Source organism: Eriocheir sinensis, chromosome 62 (assembly GCF_024679095.1).
Source record: "Eriocheir sinensis breed Jianghai 21 chromosome 62, ASM2467909v1, whole genome shotgun sequence".
Taxonomy (NCBI): Eukaryota; Metazoa; Arthropoda; class Malacostraca; order Decapoda; family Varunidae; genus Eriocheir; species Eriocheir sinensis.
In genome coordinates, this window is record NC_066570.1 from 7,410,960 (window position 1) to 7,438,513 (window position 27,554).

The 27,554-nt window shown below is 40.2% G+C and overlaps 1 protein-coding gene across 3 annotated transcripts; it reads left to right on the plus strand.

Moving 5' to 3' along the window:
• The first annotated feature begins 9,259 nt into the window (after positions 1-9,259).
• Positions 9,260-27,504, plus strand: LOC126986714 (uncharacterized). 3 transcript variants are annotated; one of them, XM_050843074.1, is made up of 6 exons: positions 9,260-9,495; positions 20,965-21,289; positions 22,448-22,644; positions 22,995-23,141; positions 26,720-26,848; positions 27,351-27,504. In XM_050843074.1, the coding sequence occupies exons 2-6, from the start codon at positions 20,974-20,976 to the stop codon at positions 27,384-27,386; spliced, it is 825 nt and encodes a 274-aa protein (XP_050699031.1). In that variant the 5' UTR covers positions 9,260-9,495; positions 20,965-20,973; the 3' UTR covers positions 27,387-27,504. The 3 variants fall into 3 exon arrangements, with proteins under 3 accessions (XP_050699031.1, XP_050699030.1, XP_050699032.1); XM_050843073.1 differs by lacking the exon at positions 9,260-9,495 and adding an exon at positions 9,515-9,724; XM_050843075.1 differs by lacking the exon at positions 9,260-9,495 and adding an exon at positions 9,824-10,044.
• The last annotated feature ends 50 nt before the right edge of the window (positions 27,505-27,554 follow it).

Genomic DNA, 27,554 nt, shown 5'->3' on the forward strand with positions numbered 1-27,554 from the left:
ATATAATCATTGATATTTGGTTAGTCTGGATGCAGAGATAATGAGGGTCAAAAACATCCATAAATTTAAAGCAAGTTGGACAAAAGCAGATAATGAAGTAAGGACAACACGTACCTAGTTCAAATCCTACTACAACTAGGTAAAAAATGCACACACACACACACACACACACACACACACACACACACACATATATATATATATATATATATATATATATATATATATATATATATATATATATATATATATATATATATATATATATATATATATATACAGTCAAGTTGCATATGACGCGGATTCATAAGACACGGTTTCCTATGGCACGGCTGTTGCTGAGAACCAATTAGAGGAGTTCTGTCCCCCCCAAAATTGCCAGTGATCGCTAGCTACTTTAACTAAAACTAAGTCAAGGCCTGTTGAAGCGATGAGGGCTCGTACACTTTAAAATCTCTCACGTGATAAATCATAATGCACTGTGCCTATAGTCTACAAGACATTGATTCCAAGTGTTTATGCTAACATTTTTCATGTGAAGTGGTGAGAAACACTCTACCATTCAGTTATTACAAGTTAAATACTAGTACCTAAGCTTACACCATTCTCGCATTTTTTCTAATCTACTGCCGCTTGAACCATTTTTCCAATAGATTCCACGAAGACTAATATTTAATCTGGAAAGTACCAAACAGAGTCTAGTCAGTAGAACTCGTGGTAAATAGATGTTTAAAAGACCGAAATCCGCACAGTACCGAAAGTAGCTGCTGAGGGGCCGAACTCACTCTCACCACGACTTACCAACACAAAGGGCTGTAGGTATAGGACACTGGGGAGAAGAAAACAGTGGAACACCAAATTGTAGAATGTAGCAACTACGAGAGGCAGAGAGGGGAGTTAGTACCAGAAGTGATGGTGATGAGCCGATGAAAAGCGATACAGGTCAAAAGAAGAAGGTTTGTTTTGGTTTGGAATGCCAAGTCATATAAATCTATCTCCAAGGTATAAATACATAATGAACAAGTAAAGTCTGTGTTCGTGATTTATTAATTGCTTTAGTGTATCAAGTGCCTAAAATTGATAGTACAGAAGTTTTTGTAGACCAAAAAACAACGAACAACAGGTCATAGATTCAGGCTGCTGTGCAACCAAAGTTTCATAATTTCATTTATCATAATACCACAACTCTGTCAAAGCTTATTGAAGAAAAATGTTCTTAATATTCATAACTTTGTTTTGAATTACATTAGGATAAGCAAAACATTTTTTTTTTATAGTAGACCCACTATTCTGTACCAAATTATGCTTTCCAGAAAATCTAGCATTTTTTTTCGAGGGACAGAACGCCTCTAATTAACCGCGCCATACGCGACTCAACTGTATGTGTATATATATATATATATATATATATATATATAGATATATATATATATATATATATATATATATATATATATATATATATATATATATATATATATAGACCTGTAATTTTTACTGGTTTGTGTAAGAGTTGCATTGTATGGAAAACTTGATGACCTGCAGTAACACCAGTACTCACCCGTACAGCAGGGCCCGAGTGAAGGTTGTCATTCCAAAAGATTTGTAACACCATTCTGCTGAAGTTCATTTGATAGATAAGCTTCTCCACCTCAATTCTTGCCATGAAATATATCATCCTCTATCTTACCAGCCAATTGCTGAAGTCTGCCGCCGCCTCCTTGTCAACCACCAGCGACAACCCTGCAACACTTTTTCATACTTTGAAGGCACGATAACAGCAATTGTCATCCTTCAATTTTATTCATGTCACCATCAGCATCAACAATGCTGAGGAACTTCCCAGGTTACAGCAGGAGGATAGTACAGTAGTGAGGTAGTAGAACGAGTGACTAGAGCAGGAAAGTTTAAGGTGAAAAAAAAATCCTTCCCATTTTTTATCCTTTAAAGTTGATTCTAGTGAGTTTCTGCTAGTTACCACACTAATATGCAGTATTTTCTGCTAAACTATCACTATGTCCCACTAAAACTGTGAGCACAAACTAAACACAATAGGACTACTCCAGCCACTGCTGGATCAGAGACCAATTTATTTTTTCATTATGTAATGTGACTACTTCAACATCTCAAATGCATTTATAATAAAGAATCCACACAATTGTTTACTGAACAAGATGAATCATTCAGTGACAAGCTCATCCACTTCAAATATATCATTGTAACAAAATCCTGTTTTGTGTACATTAATTATATTATGTATGTTATAATAAATATATTTTGATATTCAAAGTTTATAGATTTAAATATGTTCCATTTAAGTATAAAATAGATGTGGTCTTCCTGGAATGGAAATGTTTATCAGGTAATAAAACTGAGAGCAATGGTGGAAGTTTTCTTCTTCCTTAAGTTTGGTTAGGTATGCAGGGGCAAATTTTGTGAGGAAACAGTTGTCAATCATTGCAGTTGCTGTTAAAGTTTGACAAATTTGTGGTGATGTACAATGATGCATAATGAAATGGCTTCTAATTCAGCATTTAGTGGAGAGATTGTGACCAACTTCCAAGTAAAATATGTGGTGTGTACAATTATAATAGTTAAATGGCGTATAGTTCAGCACTTACATAGGAAAGATTGGGAGCAGCATTATGAAAAATGTTAGCAATTTTTTAAAAGGCTATGTGTATTATCACCATACAGTGATAATACAGTCTCTTTATTGTCACTGCACAGTGAAAAGAACAGTGGATTTATAATCACTGTTAGATGAGTGTTTGTCTTGATATTTTCGCTGATACTAAAATAATTTGTTTACTTATCAATTGTAGGAAAGACGTATGTCATAAAATTTCATGTATTGGCTGTGTTGTGTAATTTTAATTTCCATTTGAATATTATCCCACAATTAGATATAAGCAATACTATATAGTCTCAAACGGTGTTAGTGTTACATACAGTAAACCCTCGGTACAACGGACCCGCTTTTAATGGATTTCGGATATAACGGACAAGGTCAGTGGATCAAATCCACTGGGACTGACCGAGAATAGTTTTTGAACCAACTGTACCCAGTAACTGCAACAGTGTCTGCTAGCTATCTCGCCCTCCCACCTTTATTTGCTCTGCCATCCTTCAGTTACTGCAGTCTTTTTTAGGCCACCTGATTTTTTTTTTCTTTTTTTTTTTTTTTACATCTTCGCCTGTGGCGCCGGTAGGCTTGTTTTTGGAGGGGCCTGACGGTATGGTCCAGCCCGTTGTGGCGCAGGCAAGTGTTTAAAGTGGCGCATCTTGCATTGGCTCATGCTGCCCTCCCGGAGCTCATCTTTAATCCTAGAATCTAGAGTCCGGGTTGATAGGAGGTCTTCTGGACAGCATGCGGGTAGTTTTAAGCCACTCGGCGGCAGCTGAAAAATCCCAGCTTGGTGGCACCGGGCGGGGATTGAATTCATGTCGTCCTGAACGTGGCGCTGTCACGCTGTCGACTCAGCCACTGCCTCCCGGTGTGGTTCCCATTCAAATGAAGAACTTATCTACACCACAAGAGAGTCTTATGCATCAATCCAGGACATAAATATGATGGGAAAGAGCCAAGTGTTTGTGATGGTGACTGGGTGACTCTTGACTTCAGGTTCAGGGGTAGGGGGGGTGTGGAAGTGACAGACTAATCCTTGGAGGAAGAATACAAGGAGAGGGCATGACGTCACAGATGTGAAGCAGGCTTGGCCTTGGCTTTGCTCTCCCCCCTCCCTCAATTCCATCCATAACATTGCCCGGCTGGCCGGGGCTTGCTCTGACTTTAGTTGCACCCACAGAGGCGGGGATGGCAGTATAATGTTATCAAGTCGATTCAACCCACAGGCACTCATTTGCCTGACAGTGTTAATTCTCATTCTTTCATTCTTATTCTCTAATTCTCATTCATTCTCATTTTCTCTCCATTATCATTCTCATTCTCTCTCATTCTCACTATCATTCCCCCTCATTTTCAATCTCTCTCTCTCTCTCTCTCTCTCTCTCTCTCTCTCTCTCTCTCTCTCTCTCTCTCTCTCATTTTCTCTCATTCTCTCACTCTTATTCTCTCATTCCAGTGACATCTCAAGTAAAGGACGGCGGACTCTTGATTTTGCGGCGTCCTTGTCATTAAGCCGCGAATTTTGGAAAGGCACAAAAAAAATATATCTGCATAAATATTCATATATGAACTCTCCAATATGTTGACTTTCTTGTATTAAAATCATTTTAAGATATCTAGATAAAAAGTTACTATTTTTATATAATCATTTCAATTTATAAATCAATCTATATTAAGCGCCTTATTATACATGTTATTTTTTTATTTTATTTAGTATATTCAACCCTATTTTCCCCATATGAATAATACATTTAATTTGCTTTCTTTTGATACCAAATATATATATATATATATATATATATATATATATATATATATATATATATATATATATATATATATATATATATATATATATATATATATATATATATATATATATATATATATATATATATATATATATATATATATATATATATATATATATATATATATATATATATATATATATATATATATATATAAATAAAATAATATATATATATATAGGTTGATTTATAGTGAAATGATTATATAAAAATAGTAACTTTTATATAGATATCTTAGCAATGCCACACTAGACAAAAACGTCAAAGTGTCTGGAGTTCGTCAAAATCGCTCTCAAAAGGGTTTATGTTTCGAGCTCTAGCGACGAAACTACTGGGAGTAGAGAAATGTTATGCATCATATTAGAAATCACGTCGGTAGGGCTAAATTATTTGTTAAATAAGTTTTTTGAAATTCTCAAAAAATGAATGGGTTTCAAGGTTGGGAACTCTCAAATTGTTTTTTTTTCAGTCGTTTTTTGCGAATTTATTCTATTTTTTATCCTTTCGAGTCGCTTGTTGAGCCCGGTCGCTTATTACAAAATATAGCTCTTTCATTTTGCCGTCGATTGATACCAAAAACATTTTTGTAGCCCCAGAAGTAAGGAAGTACGGCGGATCGCACCAAAGCGGTTGATTTTCCAAAATTCGCGGCTTAATGATAGGGCTAGGGCAAGTTTCCGGTCCATATAATGTAGGGTTCACTGCTCATTCTCATTCTCTCATTTTTATTCTTATTCTCATTCTCATTGTCACTCATTCTCTCATTCTCACTCCCTCATTCTTATTCTCTCGCTTATTCTCATTATCTCTCTCTCTCTCTCTCTCTCTCTCTCTCTCTCTCTCTCTCAGCTGTTTAGGGAAGACAGCAGAACGTATGGCACTCCATCGCCTACAGTGGCGAACAGCTGACCTCCACCCATCCCTCTTTGCATACCTTCCACAAAGAGGCGCCACTGACTGCGTAGTCACCCTCCTCACCCACATGCGAAGAGGCCGGGGTATTGCTGTCTTCCTGGACTTGAAGAAAGCATTCGAGCTAGCCTCCCCTCTGGCAATCCTCTCTGCCCTTGCTCGCAATGGGATCGGGGGAAGACTCCTTGCATGGCTGAGAGAGTTTCTCCATGGCCGTGGAGGGCAAGTCCGCTTCCAGGGACATGTTTCGAGGCGCTTCGACCACATCAATGGCACACCTCAAGGCAGTATCCTCAGCCCCTTCCTCTTCAACGTTCTCATGGAGGAGCTGATGAGCGTTGACTACGGAGAGGGGGCTAAGCTCCTCTGCTATGCTGACGACCTTGCCCTAGTCCTGAACCACCGAACCTGTCTCCATCAAGTTCCACACGCCCTCAACCAGCTCAACAGGAAGTGCACAGAACTAGGGCTCAAGATCAACTTTGAGAAGTCCAAGGTCATGCCAGTTGGCATGCTTTCCCCTGAACGGCCCTTCCAAATAGCAAACCAGGACCTCGCCTACACTACCACCCACCAGTACCTGGGTGTCTGGCTGGACAGTCACCTTCGGTTCGGCACTCAGGTACGCTATCTAAGAGAGCGCGTAGCAATTCGCACCAACATCCTGCGAGCTCTGTCCAAACATAACACGGGGGCATCCTATCGTGTCTTACGCGCCTTCTACACACACACCATACGGTCTATCATAGAGTACTGCGCTCCTTGCCTGTGTTCGCTCTCCCTTGCACTCACAAAGAAGTTAGAGGTGGCACAAAATGACGCTCTCCGGGTCATCCTAGGAGCCCCGCCATGGACCCGCCTGACCAACCTTCGCCTGGAAAGTGGCTTCCTATCACTCCACCACCGCATCCTTGCCCGAACATCCACTGTAGTTGGGAAGTTCATGAAGCAGCAACCACACGGCACAGTCTCCACACAGCTGCTTCATGCCTTCCAGAGACCACCACAAGCCACTCCAGACGGGGACTGGATACATGATGCCGCCGACGCAGTCCGTCACTTGGAAGTGGAGAGGCTTGTCTGCAGTGGCTCAGACCTGCCACACCCTGACTACCACTCCCCTCCACCCTGGGTTCCTGGTCCATTCCAGATGAGCCTCCCTACAACCTCAACTCCTGGGGCCTCTCACCCCATCACCCTCCGCCAAGAGGCTTTGCAGCGCGTGGCTTCGATGGACAACAGGACTGCCAGCCACTACTACACCGATGGCTCGCTGGGCGCCGATGGGTCTGTGGGGGCTGCCTTCGTGTGCGGAACAGCAGGACTGTGGCGCCTGCCACCGCAAGTCTCCATCCTGCAGGCAGAACTGGCAGCCATCCTCTGTGCCCTGCGTCACGCCACTGCCGATATGAACACCACCATCATCATCCACTCCGACTCGCTGTCAGCCCTCAAGGTCCTGCAGGCGAAGAGCGTCAGAGACAACACTCGGCTCATAACCACCATCCTCCATGAAGCCAACACCCTTGTCTCACTGTGCAAGAACATCATCCTGGACTGGGTGCCAAGCCACGTTGGTCTGAGAGGGAACGAGAAGGCTGACCGTGCTGCTGCCACGGCTCGGTCCCTTCCACAGATCACCTTAATTCCCCCTTGCCCCCAGCCTGTCCTACATTAAGAACAAAGCATCCCAGGCGGCCCTCTCACTCATCCGACTAGAACACGAGGCCGTCCTGGTTCAGGCCTCTGCCTCTGCCTCGTGGTACAGCACGGCCACCCACAACAAGCCTGTCATACAGCTCCCCCACACCACACCCAACACCATCCTCGCCTCCATCCGCCGCCTCAGACTCGGGTTTGCCTGCTACGAGGAGGTGGCAAACAAGGATACCCCACCCTGCCCCCACTGCTGGCAAGCCACCCGGAAATCTCTGCTGCACAACATCCTGGAGTGCCCCCTCACCACCCCGCTGCACCCACCCGACCCACAGCTCCACCCTGACGACGACACGGCTCCCCAGACAGCAGCAGAGCGAGTGAGCCTCACCCAAGACTCCACCCTGGCAGAGGTGGTGGCAAAATTCCCACCTCCTCGATAAGCTGTAAACTGAAGACATCCTCTGACGGCAGTGTTCCCAGTGGAAAAAACTAAAACGTACCATAAAAAATGATCAAAATGTAAAAATGTACCACATGGCTGAAAAAAAGTATCAAAAAAAGTATCAACCGGTAATTTTAAGTAATTTATATTTTACAGTGAGGAAATTACTTAAATAATATTTTTTTTTAACTCTTACTCTTACGTCTGGCAGTGATGTAGGGTGTACACAGTCTGCAGTGTCTATTGCAGCATGATGACTTGTATGATAACAGAGAGAGAGAGATTGATTGATTGATAGTTTATTGTTGCAGGTAAACAACAAGGGAGAAGGGAGGAACATGCCATCCCTACCCCCAGGCAGGACAGAGTGAGATTATACAAATATTAATACATGTGAAGGGAGCACCAGGAAATTAAAAAGATACAATGGTAGGAAGGAAAGCACAACAAGGGAGGGGGCAGTACCTCCCCCTGGACAATAAGACAATAAAATGTGGGGACGGAGAACATTGCCCAAGCACTAGATGGGAATTAATACAGAGATAGAGTAATACTAGTCCTTAAAGTAAAATACTGCAGAGAGAGAGAGAGAGAGAGAGAGAGAGAGAGAGAGAGAGAGAGAGAGAGAGAGAGAGAGATTAAAACTTATAATTAAGATAACACAGACAATGTAGAATTCTAATCTATATGTGGAAAAACAATACATTTGGTATAGATATACAATTTATTACATATCTTACAGAATAATATCTATGCTTTTGATAAATTAACGATCTTATAGCATTCTATGTATAATTCAATGTATAGTGAATGTTGTCCATCATGATGACAATGATATATGAAAGTGCCCCAATATTATCTACCATTTCACAATGCTATCCAGCTCCTTCCTAAATAAAACTGTTTTATTTTTTTAATAAACCGAGAGAGCAGCTCAAAAATAACAAACAAAAAAACCCCGCTAATCACTGCTCCCTAACAAGAAAAAGAAGAGTAGTTAGTTACTTGAGCTTAAAATACCGTATCTCCTCTTTAAGCAATTAAAACAATAAGTAAAATATTATTGATTTCCTACTTTTGGTCATTATCACATTTCATTTTTCACATTTCCCTGGATGCATCGGTGAGAAGAAAATGTATCATTTTTCTTACTAAATTGGTAAAAAAGTATCAAATTTTTCCTCAATGATAATTTCGTACCACTTTAGCTTAATGTCGTAAAAATGTACCGCTACCGACAAAAAGTATCAAAATGGTACTTTTGTACCGTCACTGGGAACCCTGTCTGACGGGCCCGCCGGCCCGTGCCCTCACCTAGGAGGACAAATCAACATCTCTCTCTCTCTCTCTCTCTCTCTCTCTCTCTCTCTCTCTCTCTCTCTTACAGGAGTTATATTCTATTATTTATTCCAGTCTTGTAAGTTTTTTTTTCATCTCTGGTGATCAAGCCATCTCCACCACTCCACAACGTACCATTTCTCTCCCTAAAAACATGTAACCAACCCCTCACAGTAATTGGTGCCTGACCTGTATGTTGCATTTTCTCCATTTACTGATTAATATACCTCTAACAATGATAATATAACCTTGGGGTATATCCCCAATGAAATACCACAAAAAAAAAAAAAAAAAATTGTCCTATCATCAGCTCAAACGACTCGCTGCATTGTACCATATCACCATCACCCATACAGTGATCAAGTATATTATTCACTGCAGCACTATTGATTCTACTCATGTAGCAGCTTACCATTTTTTTTTTTTTTTTGCGTGTGTACGGACGTTCATGGCTTGTTGCGCAATTGTTTAATCACGGTGTCACGGTATCTTGCAACTACCTGTTAGTCACTATCTCTGTTTTATTTCTTTTGATTTTACCGGAAACATTCGTTCGGTCCCTGACTCACTGGCCATGTCTTCCTTCCCTGCTCCGGGTGACCAAGGAACAGACTTGCATTACCTGACACGGAGGCGTCTGCTGGGAATGTTGATTCGGTCACCGCCTGACAGGCCTGTCACTCACTACCGGCGGGGTATTCCCGGTACGTCCCGTGATGGGCGAAGATTATCTCCGGCTTGTCACTGTGTGTCGCTCACAACAATGACGTCAGCCCTTGGAAGGATAACCGCGGCAGACACGGTGCGGGCGACCTCCGGAGCTGTGGCGACAGGGGAGCAGCTGGAAGGGGCACGCATATTAATTTATTTTCTTACAAAACAAAAAGTTTACTTGCTGCAGCACCTGCGAGTGGCAGCTGTCACCCACAACAGGTGAGCCTCGTTTGTAATGAGGGGGCGTGGCCTTTGGGCGCGCCGCCCCCACCACAGCTCCGCATGACTTTTCCGTGCGTCGACCCAAGTAGGGCAGAGCCATGCGTGTAGGCCTATATAAACGGATCTGAAGTATGGTATTAATTGATTAAAGCACCACCAACCAGTACGTGTGTGGCATCATATACCGTGCGAGGCAGGGTCCAGAGTCTAGACTACACCCTGGTGCGAGGCACACACGGACAATAGTAATTCTGCAGTGCACGCGTCTTCCTTCATGACAGTCATGCAGCCAGCCCATCAGCTCTTCATATTTTCAGGCGTGTATGATTTTACTGACAAACATGACCTGCTTTCACCACTATTCTTTTTATTATTATTATTATTATTATTATTATTATTATTATTATTATTATTATTATTAAATTAAAATAATTTATTTTATTTATCAAAATCTATTACCTGTTATTATTATTATTATTATGGTGATACTTTATAATAAGTCCACCTCCCCCTTCGCCACTCCAGCCCCCCCTACCCCCCAAGACAAGCCTGGGGAATTGTGGGGAATCGGGGTTTGGGGGGGGGAAGCCAAAATCATTGAAAAATAGGCTTCCAAAATTTCCCTAGAAAAATCCCTAAATGAAGGAAAATTCCCTAGTCTCGAAAGTAAGGAAAGTACTAACTTTATAACCTAACAGCCCCCCTCGCCCCCCTGCTAACCAAGGGGGGCTGCGCCCTCTCTGGACCCCCCACATGTATGATGCGCCAGAATTTTTATTTTTTTTTATTTTTATTTGAGCATATTTAAACTACTCCAACCGAACTTTACGACCTGCTTTTCTGGTGCATCATACATGTGGGGGGGTCCGCCCCCCTTGGTTAGCAGGGGGGCGAGGGGGGCTGTTAGTTATAAAGTTGGGACTTCCTTTCGAGACTAGGGAATTTTCCTTTATTTAGGGATTTTTTCAGGGAAATTTTGGAAGCCCATTTTTCAGCGATTTTGGCTTCCCCCCCCAAACCCCAATTCCCCACAGTTCCCCAGGCTTGTCTTGGGGGGTAGGGGGGGCTAGAGTGGTGAAGGGGGAGGCGGACTTCTTATAAAGTATTGCCATTATTAATATTATTATTATTATTATTATTATTATTATTGTTATTATTATGTCAACATGCTGCAATGAAAGCTATAAGTTGCAAGTGTTGGTCTTTATTCAGAATTACACCCAACTCCTTTTTTATACTGGTAGATTTTAGTGAACTTTTTATCACTGAAAAGTGCCACAGATGCCTTGTTTCTGTGATTTAAAAACTAATCAAGCAGCGACTTGTTGTTATTTTATGGCTTTAGGTTAGTATTTTTGTGGCGATTGGTAACTATTTTTGCAGCAAAAGTTTACTGTTGCTGCAGTGATAGCTTCATATTATAGCAATGATAGGTCACTGTTCTCTGCAGCAACAGGTTACTGTTAGGTTAACATGGGGTTCTGTTACTTTTAAGGGGGTATGCAACACCTGAGAGGGGTGTTTTGGTCAAAATATAGCAATTAGCAAAACTGGGTTAAAAATGTTCTTATACCATCTAGAAATAATCCCCGAGCAATGTTTTTCTCGTAGCGCAAATTCTAAATTTCTGGCGCGGGTTTAAATGGACTGAGTTAAAGGTTAAATTTTGTCTTTTTTTAATTGTAGAAAATCTAAAATCAATCAGATTTACATGAAAAGTGCAGGGAATGTTGATTGTACAAGTAGCTAGGGACCTATGATTAGATATTGTTGATAGGGTAAAGGAGATAGGAGTATTGAGAGGAAAAAGTGACAAAAAAATGCGATTTTATGCGATGTTCGACGAACATAATAAAAGAACTACCATTATGCCTTTCTGTATGGGAAACTTTCAGAATATTTTCCATAGGGCTCTAGGCATACCTAAAGACTATTCACAGCCAAAAAATGAAAGTGATTGGCTATGTATTAATGGTGCTGTGTAATTTTAAGTGTCACTACACGTATACGCACATGTATACGTATGAGTATACATATAAGTATACATACATTGTTCTGGCTTGTACAAAATGTAGGCAACATAGATGCCTACTTAGTTTCATTGCAATACCTGATAGTTTAGTTAGATAACCTCAGGTGTCCTGTACCCTATTAAGAAAATGTTCTGTGGCATTGCACACGTTTGGTAATGACTTTGGTTCACCATCTATATTTGGGTGTTATTCTGAATAGTGAACATTTAATATATCCCATAGGCCCAACAATAACTCAGTGCTGACTTCTTATGGGTTAACAGGCACCCAGTGTAGATCAATGAGAACTGGTGTAATCCTCTCATCTGGATCTGGATATCAATGCGCAGGGCACCTGTCCATGTTTTTTTTTTACAACAAAGGAGACAGTTCAAGGGCACAAAAAAAAAAGTAAACAACAGTAAAAAAAAAAAAGCCCGCTACTCCATGTGCACAACACGCATATTTGTATTGGCTGTTGGGGGGTCGGGGAAGCCGGGTGTGCAAGGGAGGGAAGTGAATCAAGTGTAATTGTTAGTGTTGGTGTGTTGTGGTGACAAGTGAGTGTATTTGTTTTCTGAATGAGTATTGTACCGTAGTCTAAAATCTGATGAGGGAGGCTGTTCCAGTCACGTATGGTGCATAGAAAGTATGAGTGCTTGTATACGTCAGTGTTAGTGTGATATGTTTGGTATTTATGGATGTGTGTGTTACAAGTACGTTGACTGTTTGCGTTGTGTAAGTATGTTTGTGGGTCAATGTCAATGTGAGTGTTTTTGATCTTGTACATAAGTGTAAGTCTGTGTGCTTGTCTGTGTTTTTTTTTTTTTTTTTTTTTTTTACAACAAAGGAGGCTCAAGGTCTCACAAAAAAAGAAAACAATAATAAAAAAAAAGCCCGCTACTCGCTGCTCCTAAAAAAGAAACAAAAGAGGTGGCCGAAAGCAAGATCAAATACGGGAGGAGACCACTGATGATGGGAGCTATTCCATTCTCCGCACACACGTTGTGAAAGAAAAAAATTTGGTGCAGTCTGATTTTGTCTCTATCTTGTTGTTTACACCATTCCTCGTGCAACAAAGTGTCATCGATCATAAACTCGTTGATGTAAATAATGAAGAGCACTGGGCCCAGAACCGAGCCCTGAGGACGCCACTAGTGACAGCGCCACTCTCTCGTTAAATCCATCAATCACTACTCTTTGTTGTCTGTTCCTCAACCAATTCGCGATCCATTGGTTTACCTGACCGTCAATACCTATTGTTTTTAAATTTGTGTAATTTATGATGCGGGACTTTATCAAAACTTTCTTTCTCAAGATCAGACAGTGATTTGGTTTGTGATTTGTTTGGTCACGTGTAAAAGGTTATCGTTATAAAAGGTTAATAGATTTGATAGGCAGGATCTTTTTGTTCCAAAGCCATGTTGTTCCCCCATGAGTGGCTTCCAAGGTAACTCACAACTAATCAATCCTCAAGTAGCTACTCCTCTTGCAAGTTAACCTAGTAGCCTTAAATGGCCTGTAATTACCTTAATCTTTTGTCTTTGTCTACTTTTTGTTAACTTTTTCCACGTTAGCCTTTTTGTTTTGTCGCAAGGAAGGACAATGCACATGAGGGAGGAGTATATTGGCACTTAGTAGAGGAGGTGTTTCTTTCAGCAGCTTCAGTCAGGATATATGGGGTCAGAGGTAAGTTTTTTTTATTTTATTTTATTTCATTAAGTTTTTATTATTGAGTGGCTTTAAGGATTTATGCTCAGGAGTGGTGGTGGGAGGACTGTTATTATTAAACACCGAGGAAAAGTAATTATTTAATAGGTTTGCAACGTGTTGGTGTCCTGATACCCTCCTCTTGAAAGAGTTCAAGTCGTAGGCAGGAGGAAATACAGATGAAGGAAGATTGTTCCAGAGTTTACCAGCGTGAGGGATGAAAGAGTGAAGATGCTGGTTAACTCTTGCATAAGGGGTTTGGACAGTATAGGGATGAGCATGAGTAGAAAGTCGAGTGCAGCGGGGCCGCGGGAGGGGGGGAGGCATGCAGTTAGTAAGTTCAGAAGAGCAGTCAGCGTGGAAATATCGATAGAAGATAGAAAGAGGCAACATTGCGGCGGAATTTAAGAGGTAGAAGACTATCAGTATGAGGAGGAGAGCTGATGAGACGAAGAGCCTTAGCCTCCACTCTGTCCAGAAGAGCTGTGTGAGTGGAGCCCCCCCACACATGAGATGCATACTCCATATGAGGGCGGACAAGGCCCCTGTATATGGACAGCAACTGTGCAGGGGAGAAGAACTGGCGGAGCCGGTACAGAACGCCCAGCCTCGAGGAAGCTGATTTAGTAAGAGATGAGATATGAAGTTTCCAGTTGAGATTTTGAGTTAAGGATAGACCGAGGATGTTTAGTGTTGAGGAAGGTGATAGCTGGGTGTTGTCAAAGGATAGGGGATAGTTGTTTGGAAGATTGTGTCGAGTGGATAGGTGGAGAAACTGTGTTTTTGAGGCGTTGAAGGACACCAGGTTCTTCTTGCCCCAATCGGAAATAATAGTAAGGTCTGAGGCTAAGCGTTCTGCAGCCTCCAGCCTTGAGTCGTTAAGTTCCTGTAGGGTGGGTCTTCTATTAAAAGAAGTTGAGTAATGCAGAGTGGAATCATCGGCGTAGGAATGGATAGGACAGTTCGTTTTGGAAAGAAGATCATCAATGAACAACAGAAAAAGAGTGGGAGATAGGACAGAACCCTGTGGGACACCACTGTTAATAGATTTAGGGGAAGAACAGTGACCGTCTACCACAGCAGAAATAGAACGGTCAGAAAGGAAACTGGAGATAAAGGTACAGAGAGAAGGATAGAAACCGTAGGAGGGTAGTTTGGAAAGCAAAGATTTGTGCCAGACCCTATCAAAAGCTTTTGATATGTCCAGCGCAATAGCAAAAGTTTCACCGAAATGGCTAAGAGAGGATGACCAAGAGTCAGTTAAGAAGGCTAGGAGATCACCAGTAGAACACCCCTTGCAGAACCCATACTGGCGATCAGATAGGTCAGAAGTGGAAAGGTGCTTTTGAATCTTCCGGTTAAGGATTGATTCAAAAGCTTTAGATAGACAAGAAAGTAAAGCTATAGGACAGTAGTTTGAGGGATTGGAGCGGTCACCCTTCATAGGCACAGGCTGTATGAAGGCATACTTCCAGCAAGAAGGAAAGGTAGATGTTGACAGGCAGAGGCGAAAGAGTTTGACCAGGCAGGGTGACAGCACGGAGGCACAGTTTTTAAGGACAATAGGAGGCACTCCATCAGGTCCATAAGCCTTCTGAGGATTGAAGCCAGAGAGGGCATAGAAAACATCATTTTGAAGAATCTTTATAACAGGCATAAAGGAGTCAGAGGGGGGATGAGTAGGAGGAATATGCCCAGAATCGTCCAGAATGGAGTTTTTAGAAAAAGTTTGAGAGAAGAGTTCAGCCTTAGAGATAGATGAGACGGCAGTGTTGCCATCAGGACTGAGGAGTGGAGGGAAAGATGAAGAAGTGAAGTTGGAGGAAATGTTTTTGGCTAGATGCCAGAAGTCACGGGAAGAGTTAGAGAAAGCAAGGTTTTGACATTTTCTATTAATGAAAGAATTTTTGGTTAGTCGGAGAATAGATTTGGCACGATTTCGGGCAGAAATGTAAAGTTCATAATTAGCATTAGTTTGAAGGCTCTGGTACCTTTTGTGAGCTGCCTCTCTATCATTGACAGCACGAGAACAAGCGTGATTAAACCAAGGCTTTTTAGCGTGAGGAGTAGAGAAAGAATGAGGAATGTATGCCTCCATTCCAGAGACAATCACCTCTGTGATGCGCTGAGCACACACAGAGGGGTCTCTATCCTGGAAGCAATAATCATTCCACGGGAAATCGGAAAAGTACATCCTCAGGTCGTCCCACCGAGCTGAAGCAAAATGCCAGAAGCATCGCCTCTTCGGTGGGTCCAGAGGGTGTACAGGAGCGATAGGACAGGATGCAGAAATAAGATTGTGATCGGAGGAGCCCAACAGAGAGAACAGTTTGACATAATAAGCAGAAGGGTTTGAGGTAAGGAAGAGGTCTAGAATGTTGGGCCGGTCTCCAAGACGGTCGGGAATACGTGTAGGGTGCTGGACCAACTGCTCTAGGTCGTTGAGGATAGCAAAGTTGTAGGCTTGTTCACCAGGCTGGTCAGTGAAAGAGGATGAAAGCCAAAGCTGGTGGTGAACATTGAAATCTCCTAGGATGGAGATTTCAGCGAAGGGAGAGTGGGTCAAGATGTGCTCCACTTTAGAATTCAAACAGTCAAAGAATTTTACATAGTTGGTAGAGTTAGGTGAGAGATAAACAGCACAGATGTATTTAGTAATAGAATGACAATGAAGTCTTAGCCAGATGGTGGAAAATTCAGAAGAGTCAAGGTCGTGGGCACGAGCAGTGATGTCGCTAAGCACGTAGGCGCAACATCCAGCTTTGGATTGAAATTTAGGATAGAGATAGTAGGAGGGAACAGAGTAGAGATTGCTGTCAGTAGCCTCAGAAACCTGTGTTTCGGTAAGGAAGAGAAGGTGAGGTTTAGAGGAGGAGAGATGATGTTCCACAGAATGAAAATTAGAGCGAAGACCGCGAATGTTGCAGAAATTGAGAAGAAAGAGGTTCGAGGAGTTATCAAGACACCTCTCGGGTCGGCAGCCAGAAGGGGAGTCCTCCCTGGGGGATTTTGTGGTCCCCCCCCCAGGCGGGGACTCCAAGGCATGGTGTAGGTGCGCCATTTTGAAATTTTAATTTTGGGAGAAGGTGTATATGTTGTGTGAATGTAGTGTGGTTTTGATAAAGAGAGGATCTGTCTTTAGAGAGCATGCTGAACTACTCTCCGGTGTTGATGAGACAATAGGGAAATGGTTAGTGAAGACATGGGAAGGGTCTTTGGAGGGCTTCAGCTCCCTTCTCACCTCCCATATATACCTCACCGGGAGTGGCTTGCGCCTGTTCGGTAGGTGTCTTCCTACCTACTCCAGTGTATGTGAAGAGGTTCCATGTTTATTTGTTGTTTGATCCGTGTTGTGATGCCAGGCGTTCGAGTGTAATTGTTTGTAATGAACCTAGCCGCCTTGGTGTTGATTTGTTCTAACCTATCAATGGTTCTGTGTGTGTAAGGATCCCATACCGTGGAGCAGTATTCCAGTGTTGGTCTCACAAGTGTGTCATAAGCTATGTAGACCTACATGTAAATTTATTAATAATCTGGCTGCTATGTTCATAATAATTTGCATTTTCTTCAGCTGATATTTAGGCAAGTTATAGTACAGAGAGTTACATTCATCCAGTGTATTATAGTCGGTTCCACGAGAGCTGGTGGAGATTTTCCTTCAGGGATGGACTCGCAGACTTGACATCATTGCTTGAGTGACGGTCTGCGCGCCGCTCATTGGCGGTTGTTTACTAGATCTAACCTGCAGCAATATCGATTGTCATGACATAGCCTACCATCTCTCGCTCTCTGCTACCTCTTAAAATCAACACTATTGATATATAAATGTAGTTATTCTTATAATCGCTCTTCCTTGTGGCTATTTATAAGTTTATTACCCACAAATAATAGAAACATATTTCAGGATTAATGTTAGCGCGATGAAAGAAATGAGAAACTTCTTGCCTTAGGCCAGTGTTTACGTTAGGACTCCGTAGCATCACTACACATTATGACCAAGCCAGGGCTAAAAATATACCAAGAAATCTTACAGTAAATGAGTTAATTAACAAATGACATTGTGTAGACTGTAGCCTAGTACCTTGTAGTAGTAAAAAGTAATAGAAAAAGTCTAGCTTTAGAGTCGCTTCAGCCGCTGGACATTATCCATCTACATGCAGTTCCGACTTATTTTTGTTATGAATATGGTTTCATATTTATTTATAACAGTTCAAAAAGCACATACTTATCAATAAACATTATTGCATTAATTTTTATCAGTGTAATCTGTTATCTTACAACTCAAAAAGGGTTTTGGTAGGAATACAAAGTCAATTTTATGCACGTTAGAACAAGTTAAAAATTGGCCAATGAGCGCGAAGCACCATCACCCAAGCAATGATGCCAAGAATGCGAGTCCATCCTAGAAGGCTTAGGCCCGCCAGGTCTGGTGGAGCCGACTATAGTGACATAGTTATGTATAAGCTTATCAATAGAATTTATATTTAAGTGTCTTTATGAAAGCAATAATTTATAAATTAAGTTGTGCTGCTTTTACGATACCATTTACTTGTTCACTGAAGTTCATATGTTTATCAATAATCACACCTAAGTCCTGAACCTTCTCAGACATACCAACTATATTTCCATTAATACTATATCCCTGCACTTCTCTCTCCCAAAATTGACCTCTTTCATGGCCTCTTATTCTGTTTGATTTTATTGGAGCACCTTTTTCATTGCTTTTTTTTATTGCCCTTGAGCTGTCTCCCTTGCTGTAAAAAAAAAAAAAAAAAAAAATCATCAATAAAAGAAAGTGATATATCTCTGGAAGTCTATAAACAAATAAGAATGTTATCTTTGTATTACTGTTTACCACAAAACTCACCAGTATTTGTTCAAATGTGTTGTATTTTTGAAAGACTAGCAACTTTATATGAGAGTATTTCTTCAATACAAATATATCTACTCCTCTTCTGCTGACCCTAGGAATATGCATAAAACTGTGCGTAGTAGGAGTTATTTTATGGATTTTTGCACAATCAAGTTTATTATACAGCCAAGTTTCTGCTACAGTGAAGACATCAAATGCCTTCTCAGTGATTGGCTCTCGTATTTCAATGGTTTTATTACCAGCATATTGTATGTTTATAAATCCACACTCATTATGATTGGCATTCCTAATATCCATGGTTGGTCATTTCTCTGATTTTAGAAAGTTCCAACTCTAGTGACTTACAACCTCTACTATTCACTGCATGATTTATTTCAGTTTGTGAGTGCCTGACACAGTTAATACATTTGACACAATCACTGATACTGTCTTTGGTTTGATGATCCCCATTTTTTTTCTTTTAACGAAAAAAGTGCAATTTAAAATTCAATTTATGAATTTATATAATGAATGCATACATATTTAGATAACTTTTTTAGTTTTCTTTATTGTTTTATACATCTCTTATAATCTGCAAATTTACTTCTTTCCTTCTATTCTTCCTTCCACAATTGATGCAGCACTTTTACTCTATGCTGGAGACGCTCAAAATAATAGAGTTGAGAAAGGGCATTGGCACAGTTGGTACTTCAACAATTTTTTTTTTTTTTTTTTTTAAATCATAATCAACCAAACTTATGAGTTGAAATATGTGATACAAAATTAAAAATACTCAAGCTCAGATGTGCATGTACATGGTGTCAGTCTTCTAACCATTAATCAGTATAGTATGGGGTCACAGTAAGCAACTCTGTCATATAGAATATGAGAGAGTCTGGCACAAATCTCTGCTTTCTTAATTATCCTCCTACATATTCTATCCCTCAATCTGTATTTACTTGTTAGGTCAGGTCAGGACAAGTCAGGTCGTTAGGTTAGATTTAGTTTAAGTAAGTGTTAGTTTTTCTTAATATCTGCTTTTCATAATAATGAAACTTTTTTCATGTGAGTTTTTAGTTGTTTACTAGTAACTTGCATTATTTTTTTAAATGGAAATCAAATTATTTGAAGGGGGGAAGAGGTAAGAAATAAAAAAAGAATAGTGATTTGTCCCAGAGAGTCAGCAGATTCTTTCAGAACATAAAGTTCTGAATGAATCTGCTGACTGGGACAAATCACTATTTTTTTTTTTTTTCGGTTTCTTACTTCTTCCCCCCTTCAAATAATTTGTGATTTCCATTTAAAAATAATGCAAGTTACTAGTAAACAACTAAAAACTTGCATGAAAAAAGTTTGTGATATAGTACATAGTAATTTCATTGAATTAATTTATAATTTCATAGACTCCAGAAAAGAAAGCAATTCAACATGAACCTTTGCAAACCTTAGCAAGTTTTGAAGGTTTTCAGATGGATAGCTTCAGATGACTTGCAATTTTAAGTCACTCAGCTGAACAAAACAAGTGAAATTTTAATTTTGTTGAATAAATTGCTTGGGATGGATGTGAACTGTTATGTATTGAAGTGGATTTTCAGCTTCTTAACTCAGAGACCACAGTACACTGTGCTAGGTCATGTTAAATCCAGCATAATTGTCACCAACACGGGGGTCCCCCAGGGGTGTGTTATGTCCCCCGTCTTGTTCAGTCATTAAACAGATGACTGTAGGAGCCAGTACAATCAGTGCACCTTAATAAAATACGCTTATGACACAGTAATAATTGGAAAAATCAGCAGTGATGATTCTAGAGGCTATTTAGCACAGGTTAATGATTTTATTGAATGGGGCAAAATTAATTTTTTAAAACTAAATGTTAAGAAGACAAAAGAGATGATAATTGATTTTAGGAGAAAAAATCAAAACATACCGGACCCCATTATAATTGAGGATGAAAATATAGAGAGAGTTAGCCGGTACAAATACCTGGGCTATATGATAGACAGTCAACTAAATGGAAGTTGTAATACTGACATGGTATAACCAAAGACTCCACTTTTTACGAATTTTAAACAATGTGCAAGTAGATAAAAGAATGCTTAGTCTCTTTTTTAAGTCAACCATTGAGTCTATAGTAAACTTTTCAATCACTGCCTGGTATGGAAAGGTAACATGTAAAGATAAAAACAAGCTAGGAAGAATTGTTAAGAAGGCAAAGAAAGTAGGTGCAGAAACCAAAGCAATAGACAGACTCTATCAGGAAGGTGTGATGAAGCAGGTAGAAAAGATAATGAAAGATGCAAGCCATCCCCTGCACAGTCAGTATGTATTCTTAAGGTCAGGAAGAAGACTAAGTGTGCCCACCCAACGCACAGATAGGTATAGAAAATCATTTGTTCCTAAAAGTATCTCCCTTTTTAACCACTTACGAACATAATCTTGAATCAACGTTCTGTGATTAACTATGATCTAGTCTATTAAGTTTACTGTTTTATTCATATTTTTATCCATGGAGCTCCTAGCCATAAAGAATTTTGTTGTATGCAACATTGTTTTTGTATGACAATATGACAAAATAAATATCTTATCTTATCTTATCTTAAAAAACTTTCATTGTATGCTATAAGTTGTGAGTCCAATGTGTAATATCTGCCTTGATTCCACAGAAAATCACCATGAGTCAGGCGGAGGATGCTGCCAAGCAACACACCCTGCCACCACCCTCCTATGAAGAGGCAGTGTTTGGAAATACATCAGCAGATATACAAAATAGCAACCCCACATTCACTGAGGCACCCAGTTATGCACCAAACACCACACAGGCTGTACCTTACTCTCCACAGCAGTTCTCCACTACACAGTATAATGCCCAACCTTACAACACACAGAATTATTTACAACAGAACCACACACCAATGATGTATAACATGTGCCCTCCAGGAGCAGAGCCTCTCCTCGACCTTAGCGAAATCCTCGTTTACCCTTCAAGAGGCAAGAATTCTCTACTTTTTGTTTGTGGTAGAGGGATGAAGCATAGTACTGGTGAGGTAGGTTGTTTACCCACAAAGATGAAAAGGGGATAATAGTATACCATAAAATCTGTAAGCGTGATGATGATGCAATGGGCTGTGAGAGGAAGGTCCTTCACAAAGTGGGAGGTTGCATCATTAACCCGGTAGCAGCAACAGGCCAAATTTGTGGCTTTACTGTGTAGCAGCGATGGGCCAAATTTGTGCCATGATATAAATTCCCGTAAATAGATGATCCATAAATTGATCACAAATACTGATATATATTATGAAATGGTTTGTGTGAGTGATGATTTTTTTCTCATTTTTCTTGCTAAGAGGGACCATTAAGAAACATGATCCCCGCTGCTACCGGGTTAAGGGAAACTTTTTTTTAATTTTTATTTTTTATTTATTTATTTATTTTTATTTTTTTATTTTTTTTACATCAAAGGACACAGCTCAAGGACAACAAAAAAAAGTACAAAAAAAAAGCCTGCTACTCACCACTCCCATAAAAGATAAAAGTATAGAGTAGCCAAAGGAGAGATCAATTTCGGGTGGAGAGGTGTCTTGATACACTCTTCTTGAAAGAGGTCAAGTCATAGGCAGGAGGAAATACAGATGAAGGAAGGCTGTTCCAGAGTTTACCAGTGAAGGGGATGAAAGAATGGAGATGCTGGTTAACTTTTGCATAAGGGGTTTGGACAGTATAGGGATGAGCATGAGTAGAAAGTCGTGTGCAGCAGGGCCACGGGAGGGGGGGAGGCATGCAGTTAGCAAGTTCAGAAGAGCAGTCAGCATGAAAATATCGATAGAAGATAGAAAGAGAGGCAACATGGCGGCGGAATTTAAGAGGTAGAAGGTTGTCAATAAGAGGAGGAGAGCTGATGAGATGAAGAACCTTAGACTCAACTCTGTCCAGGAGAGCTGTGTGAGTGGAGCCCCTTCACACGTGAGATGCATACTCCATACGAGGGTGGACAAGGCCCCTATAAATGGAAAGCATCTTTGCGGGGAAGAAGAAGTGGCGGAGACAACACATAACCCCCAACCTCGTGGAAGCTGATTTAGTGAGAGAAGAGATGTGAACTTTCCAGTTGAGGTTATAGGAGTAATATAACAGCAATGCTTTACACAGGAAGAGTCTACAAAATCAAGGACCAGGACAAGACAACCATCCTGAATGTCAAGCTTGGTTTTGCGGATGAATGCTGCAACTGTTGTAACTCGGATAACTATGCCATCTACACCCTGAGGAGTGTAGATGGGCAAATGAAATCAGCTCGTGCAAACCTGATCATCGATTCTATGAACTGCTGTTCCTACAGCCCACGGGTATGCAAGATGTGATTCTGTTCTTCCTTATACAGGAAGACATAAATCATTGGCTCAAAGTGATTAAGCTTTATGCATCCATGTTTGCCTCAAATACTTCATGAAGTGAGAATTGCTAGAGTGCCATCATCTATAATGTCTTCCATTGCCACAAAAAGCAGCTTGTCACTGAAGGAAATTGTGCCATGCCATATTATTTTTTTTCATATTCATTCATGTCTTTTTCAGTAAAGCAATTGCATAGCTATTTTAAGGCTAATAAAGGGATTTCACTTGTCCCATTAACCACAAACTTTTCTTCTGTAAACTGTGTCTTGACAAGTCCATCCTTTCTTATCACCTTCATGCAGCACCTAGAAGCTCAAGCCCCACTTGATGTACCTATGGGCATTGTCAGGGCAACGAGCAACTCCAAAGCCAGAGTAGAGAACCTGTCCGGGGACGTGCTGTATGAGCTACAGCGGGAGAAGAGCTGCTGCGAGATGACCCCATATCAGGTATGACTGAAGGTAGACCTTACCCTGATAAACATGATGCCAGACACTGCTTGTTATCATGGTGTGACATCTCTTAGCTGGCGGCTTTGGTGGTGTCACATGGGGATTTCCCCTGTGAACACTGAACACTGCCTGCAATACAGCCCCCCCTCTCTCTCTCTCTCTCTGCATGTATTTACCTAGTTGTGAAATACAGGAAAAGAGCCGTACTAGGCTCGTGCTGTCCCATCTCCATAACGCTTATTATCCAGTTTGGCTTTAAATTCATGAGTCGTTTTTGCACACACAGTCTCCTTGTCAAGTCCATTCCATGTTGTTATGCTTCTGTATGTGTGTGTGTGTGTGTGTGTGTGTGTGTGTGTGTGTGTGTATTCTTTCTAGTTTTTTATGTGTTTCTTCTTATGGGGAGACCACACCGCCTCCACATATTCCAATTTTGGTCTGATCATAGTGGTTATTAACTTTTTCATCAAATCCTTATCCATGTAGTGGAATGCTAATCCTATATTTCTCACCATTTTATATGTATCACCGAATATCCTATTAACATGACTCACAGGCTGTAAATTATCCTGTATTGTCACTCCCAGATCTCTCTCTTCTTGAACTTTCTTTAATATTTCTCCATCTCCCATTTTATATGTCCATTTTGGTCTCACTTCACTCTTTCCCATTTCCATTACATGACATTTCTTCACGTTGAATTCCATCTCCCATTTCATACTCCATTCCCAAATCTTATTCAGTTCCCCTTGCAGAATTTCACAGTCTTTACTGTTTCTTATATGTCTCAGCAGTTTCGCATCATCTGCAAACAGGCTCATATAACTGTTTACTCTCTCTGTCATATCATTTATATATACTAGGAAAAGTATTGGTGCCAATACCAATCCTTGAGGCACTCCACTATCTACAATTCTCCATTCTGATTTCATGTCCTTTCCCACTTTTCTCATCTCTCTTCCCCTTAAGTAACTTTCCATCCAGTTTTTCATTATCCCTTTCAATCCTTCTTTATTCTTGTATGTGGAACTTTGTCAAAAGCCTTATTCAGGTCCAAGTATGTACACGCATTCAACCCATCCATCCCTCTCCTGTATTATGTCTGTCACTCTCGAGTAAAAGCTCAGTAAGTTTGTTACACGAGTGCCCTTTTCTAAAGCCATATTGTTTTTCTGTAATTAAATTATGTTCTAGAAATTTCGTCCATTGTCTCTTCAACACTTTCTCACATATTTTACAAACTACGCTGGTCAGTGATACTGGTCTGTAGTTCAGGGGTTCTTCCTTTTTTCCACTTTTGTATATAGGGACCACCTCAGCCCTCTGCCATTGCTTTGGTATTTTACCAGTTGTTATTGAGCAATTTATGATATCATATACCGGTCCAACCAGCTGATTTCTGCATTCTTTCAATATATAACCTGAGACACCATCCAGTCCTACTGCTTTCCTCTCTTCCAGCTCCTCCATTATTTTTTATATCTCCTCTTTAGTTACTCTAACTTCATCCATATAAACATTTATTTTGTCATCTTGGGTTCATTGAATTGTGATTCTTTTGTAAAAACTTGCTGGAACCTTTTATTTAGCAGCTCAGTCATATTTTTAGGATCTTCGATTATCTTATTTCCATCATTCAATCTTTCTATTGTTTCCCTTGGTTTGATTTTTCCATTTATGAATCTATAAAACAGTTTAGGCTCTTCCTTGCACTTTTCGACAATATCCTTTTCATATCCTTTCTCTTGTTTTCTCCTTATTTTCACGTATTCATTTCTTGCTATTTTAAAATCTTATTACTTTGATTTTTTTTTTTTAATCTCTTCCACACTTTGACTTTTTTTCCTTTGCCTTTGCACATCTTGCATATATATATATATATATATATATATATATATATATATATATATATATATATATATATATATATATATATATATATATATATATATAAATTTTTTTTTTTGTTTTTTTGTAAAGCCCATTTACAGACATTTATGATATTCAATCTGGCAGTCGTCTATATTCAGTAGCTGCCCCGAACTTTTCCCTCACTTTGTCCAGCACATTTAAGCAGCACTCCTAAAAGATTAACTAAAACAAGTTATTTGAAGACTTGCATAATGTGTTAGCAGAGGACACACTGCTGTTGTAGTGGTGCCATTTTCTTTTTTGATTTCAGATGCATATCATACCATGCAAATTATTTACTAATAAATGCTTCTTTCCATAAATATCAGGGAATGAAAATATGAAACATAATGAAAACTATCATAACTAGAAGTAGCTGCTCAGCTGATAATTGTAAATTAAGACAGGAATGTATGTCACAAGAAGAAGCAGCAGCTTATTGAACCCGTTGTGGACAATATGTTGTGGACACAGACAACTTAGTGAGTGAAGTACTAATACACAAAAAGCAAATAAAAGTAAAGGAACTCAACAGCTCTGAACAAGAATACGAAGCTTGGTAAATTAGTGAACCTATTGTGGAGGTAACATGGCCATCACCACCACCACAGCAACATACAGGCGAGGTACCTAGCAAGTGTTACAAACACAGACTTGGCTAGCCAAATGCCCAGCTACTGCCAGACCTAGCCAATCCCCAGTCTTTTTACCTGGATTCTATTTCAGTTCCTGGACTTGACCATGCATAGGTCAGACAACTGCCAGACCCTGGATTTGTCTGGGAAAATCGATATCCAGGAAATTGATTGTTGAGTATTTTCAGAAAGTCACAAACAAAATAAATTTTTCCCACAGGTTCTTTTGTTTGTCCAATCCAATGTGAGGTGTGACCAAATTCCCACATGGGACACGAGGCTACTGTATTAATAATTTGTGGGTGGAGGTCACTTTGTCACTTATTTTTCCTACTGGAGCCAAGGTATGATACTGAGACAGGATAAAGGGCATTCCAGTTCTCTGCTTCAAGACTATACCACACAATGCTGGAAAATGTGACAGGTAGTATAGATATTGAGATTAGTAAGAACAGGTTAAAAACTTCCTTGTTCACTTTTTTTTTTTTTTTTTTTTTTTTTTTTTTTTTTTACAACAAAGGAGGCAGCTCAAGGGCACACAAAAAAAGAAAACAATAATAAAAAAAAGGCCGCTACTCGCTGCTCCCAAAAAAGAATCAAAAGAGGTGGCCAAAAGAAAGTTCAATTTCAGGAGGAGAGGTGTCCTGATACCCTCCTCTTGAAAGAGTTCAAGTCGTAGGCAGGATTGCCTCAACCTAGGAGACAACACAATGAAATTATGCAGTCAAGTGATTAAATAAATTAAATTATTGAGGGGATGTGTTTGTATTAGCCCAGGAGGTATGCTGACACATAAATCCTTGTGACAAATTCAAATTAAGCCCAGGAAAGGCAGACTGGAAACACCTGTCACCGCTCCTTTAGGGGCTAATAGTTATGACTTACTGCAATAGCTAATTTTTGGATGCTTTATACAGTTGGGCTTCAAACTAACTGCCTGCCTGATTCTGTTTCAGTTTGCAAGAATAAATTTTTTTTCTATGTACCTCATGCATAATTTCCCTAACCCCATTCCACATGGCACTGCAGATTTCCACTCCTGGTGGGCATGTGGTGGGCCACATTGACCCCTCCCGGGGAGTCAAGCACAGGCTAATGCTGCCCAAGGAAATGCCTGTCAACCACAAAATCCTTCTCCTCTTCTTTACTGTCACTTTGGTAAGTGTTCAGTTTTACCTTCTGTTTCCATATTTATACTATTATGTATTAGGAACCCTCTGGTGTAGTGGCAGCATGTTTAGCTTAAAATCCACAGGCCAGGGTTTGATCCCAGCTCAGGCAGTCAGGATGCAGCCTGCTCTGCTGTTCATCCAGCCCGACTGCGCACAGGGGGATCGGATGGCATGACACGTTGCGCACTGAAAGGGTTAAGTCTTACAAGCAGTACAAGATAAAAAAGACTTGGTATTTGTCCTCAACAACAAGTGGACTTTTCCATGCAATATAATAAAACAAATCAGTAGTTTGACTCCTAGAAGGAGGGGCCAATTCATACATGAAATTAGCCTGTAGAGAAGTATGTTGTGGTATATTATTATTATTAAACACCTTTAATTATCAGTCCTTAAGTATTGCAACCATACAAAGGAATGTCTTTGCATTTTGGAGAGGCTCATACAGCTTCCCTGACACAATCCCCTTACTCTTCCATATGTTTCAGCAAACTGACGCTGATTCACAAAGAAGAAATAACTGACAGAAAGTGGAATGCAGCAGTTATCATTCTTCTGCCTTATTCATCATAAATCCTCACAAGCAGAGCAAGAAAGGTTTTTCAAGAAAACAAAAGACAACATACATACTCAGGGAGGCAGGCCACTCCTTTTAGTGAGGCATATTCAACACCTGAATGACAGTATATATG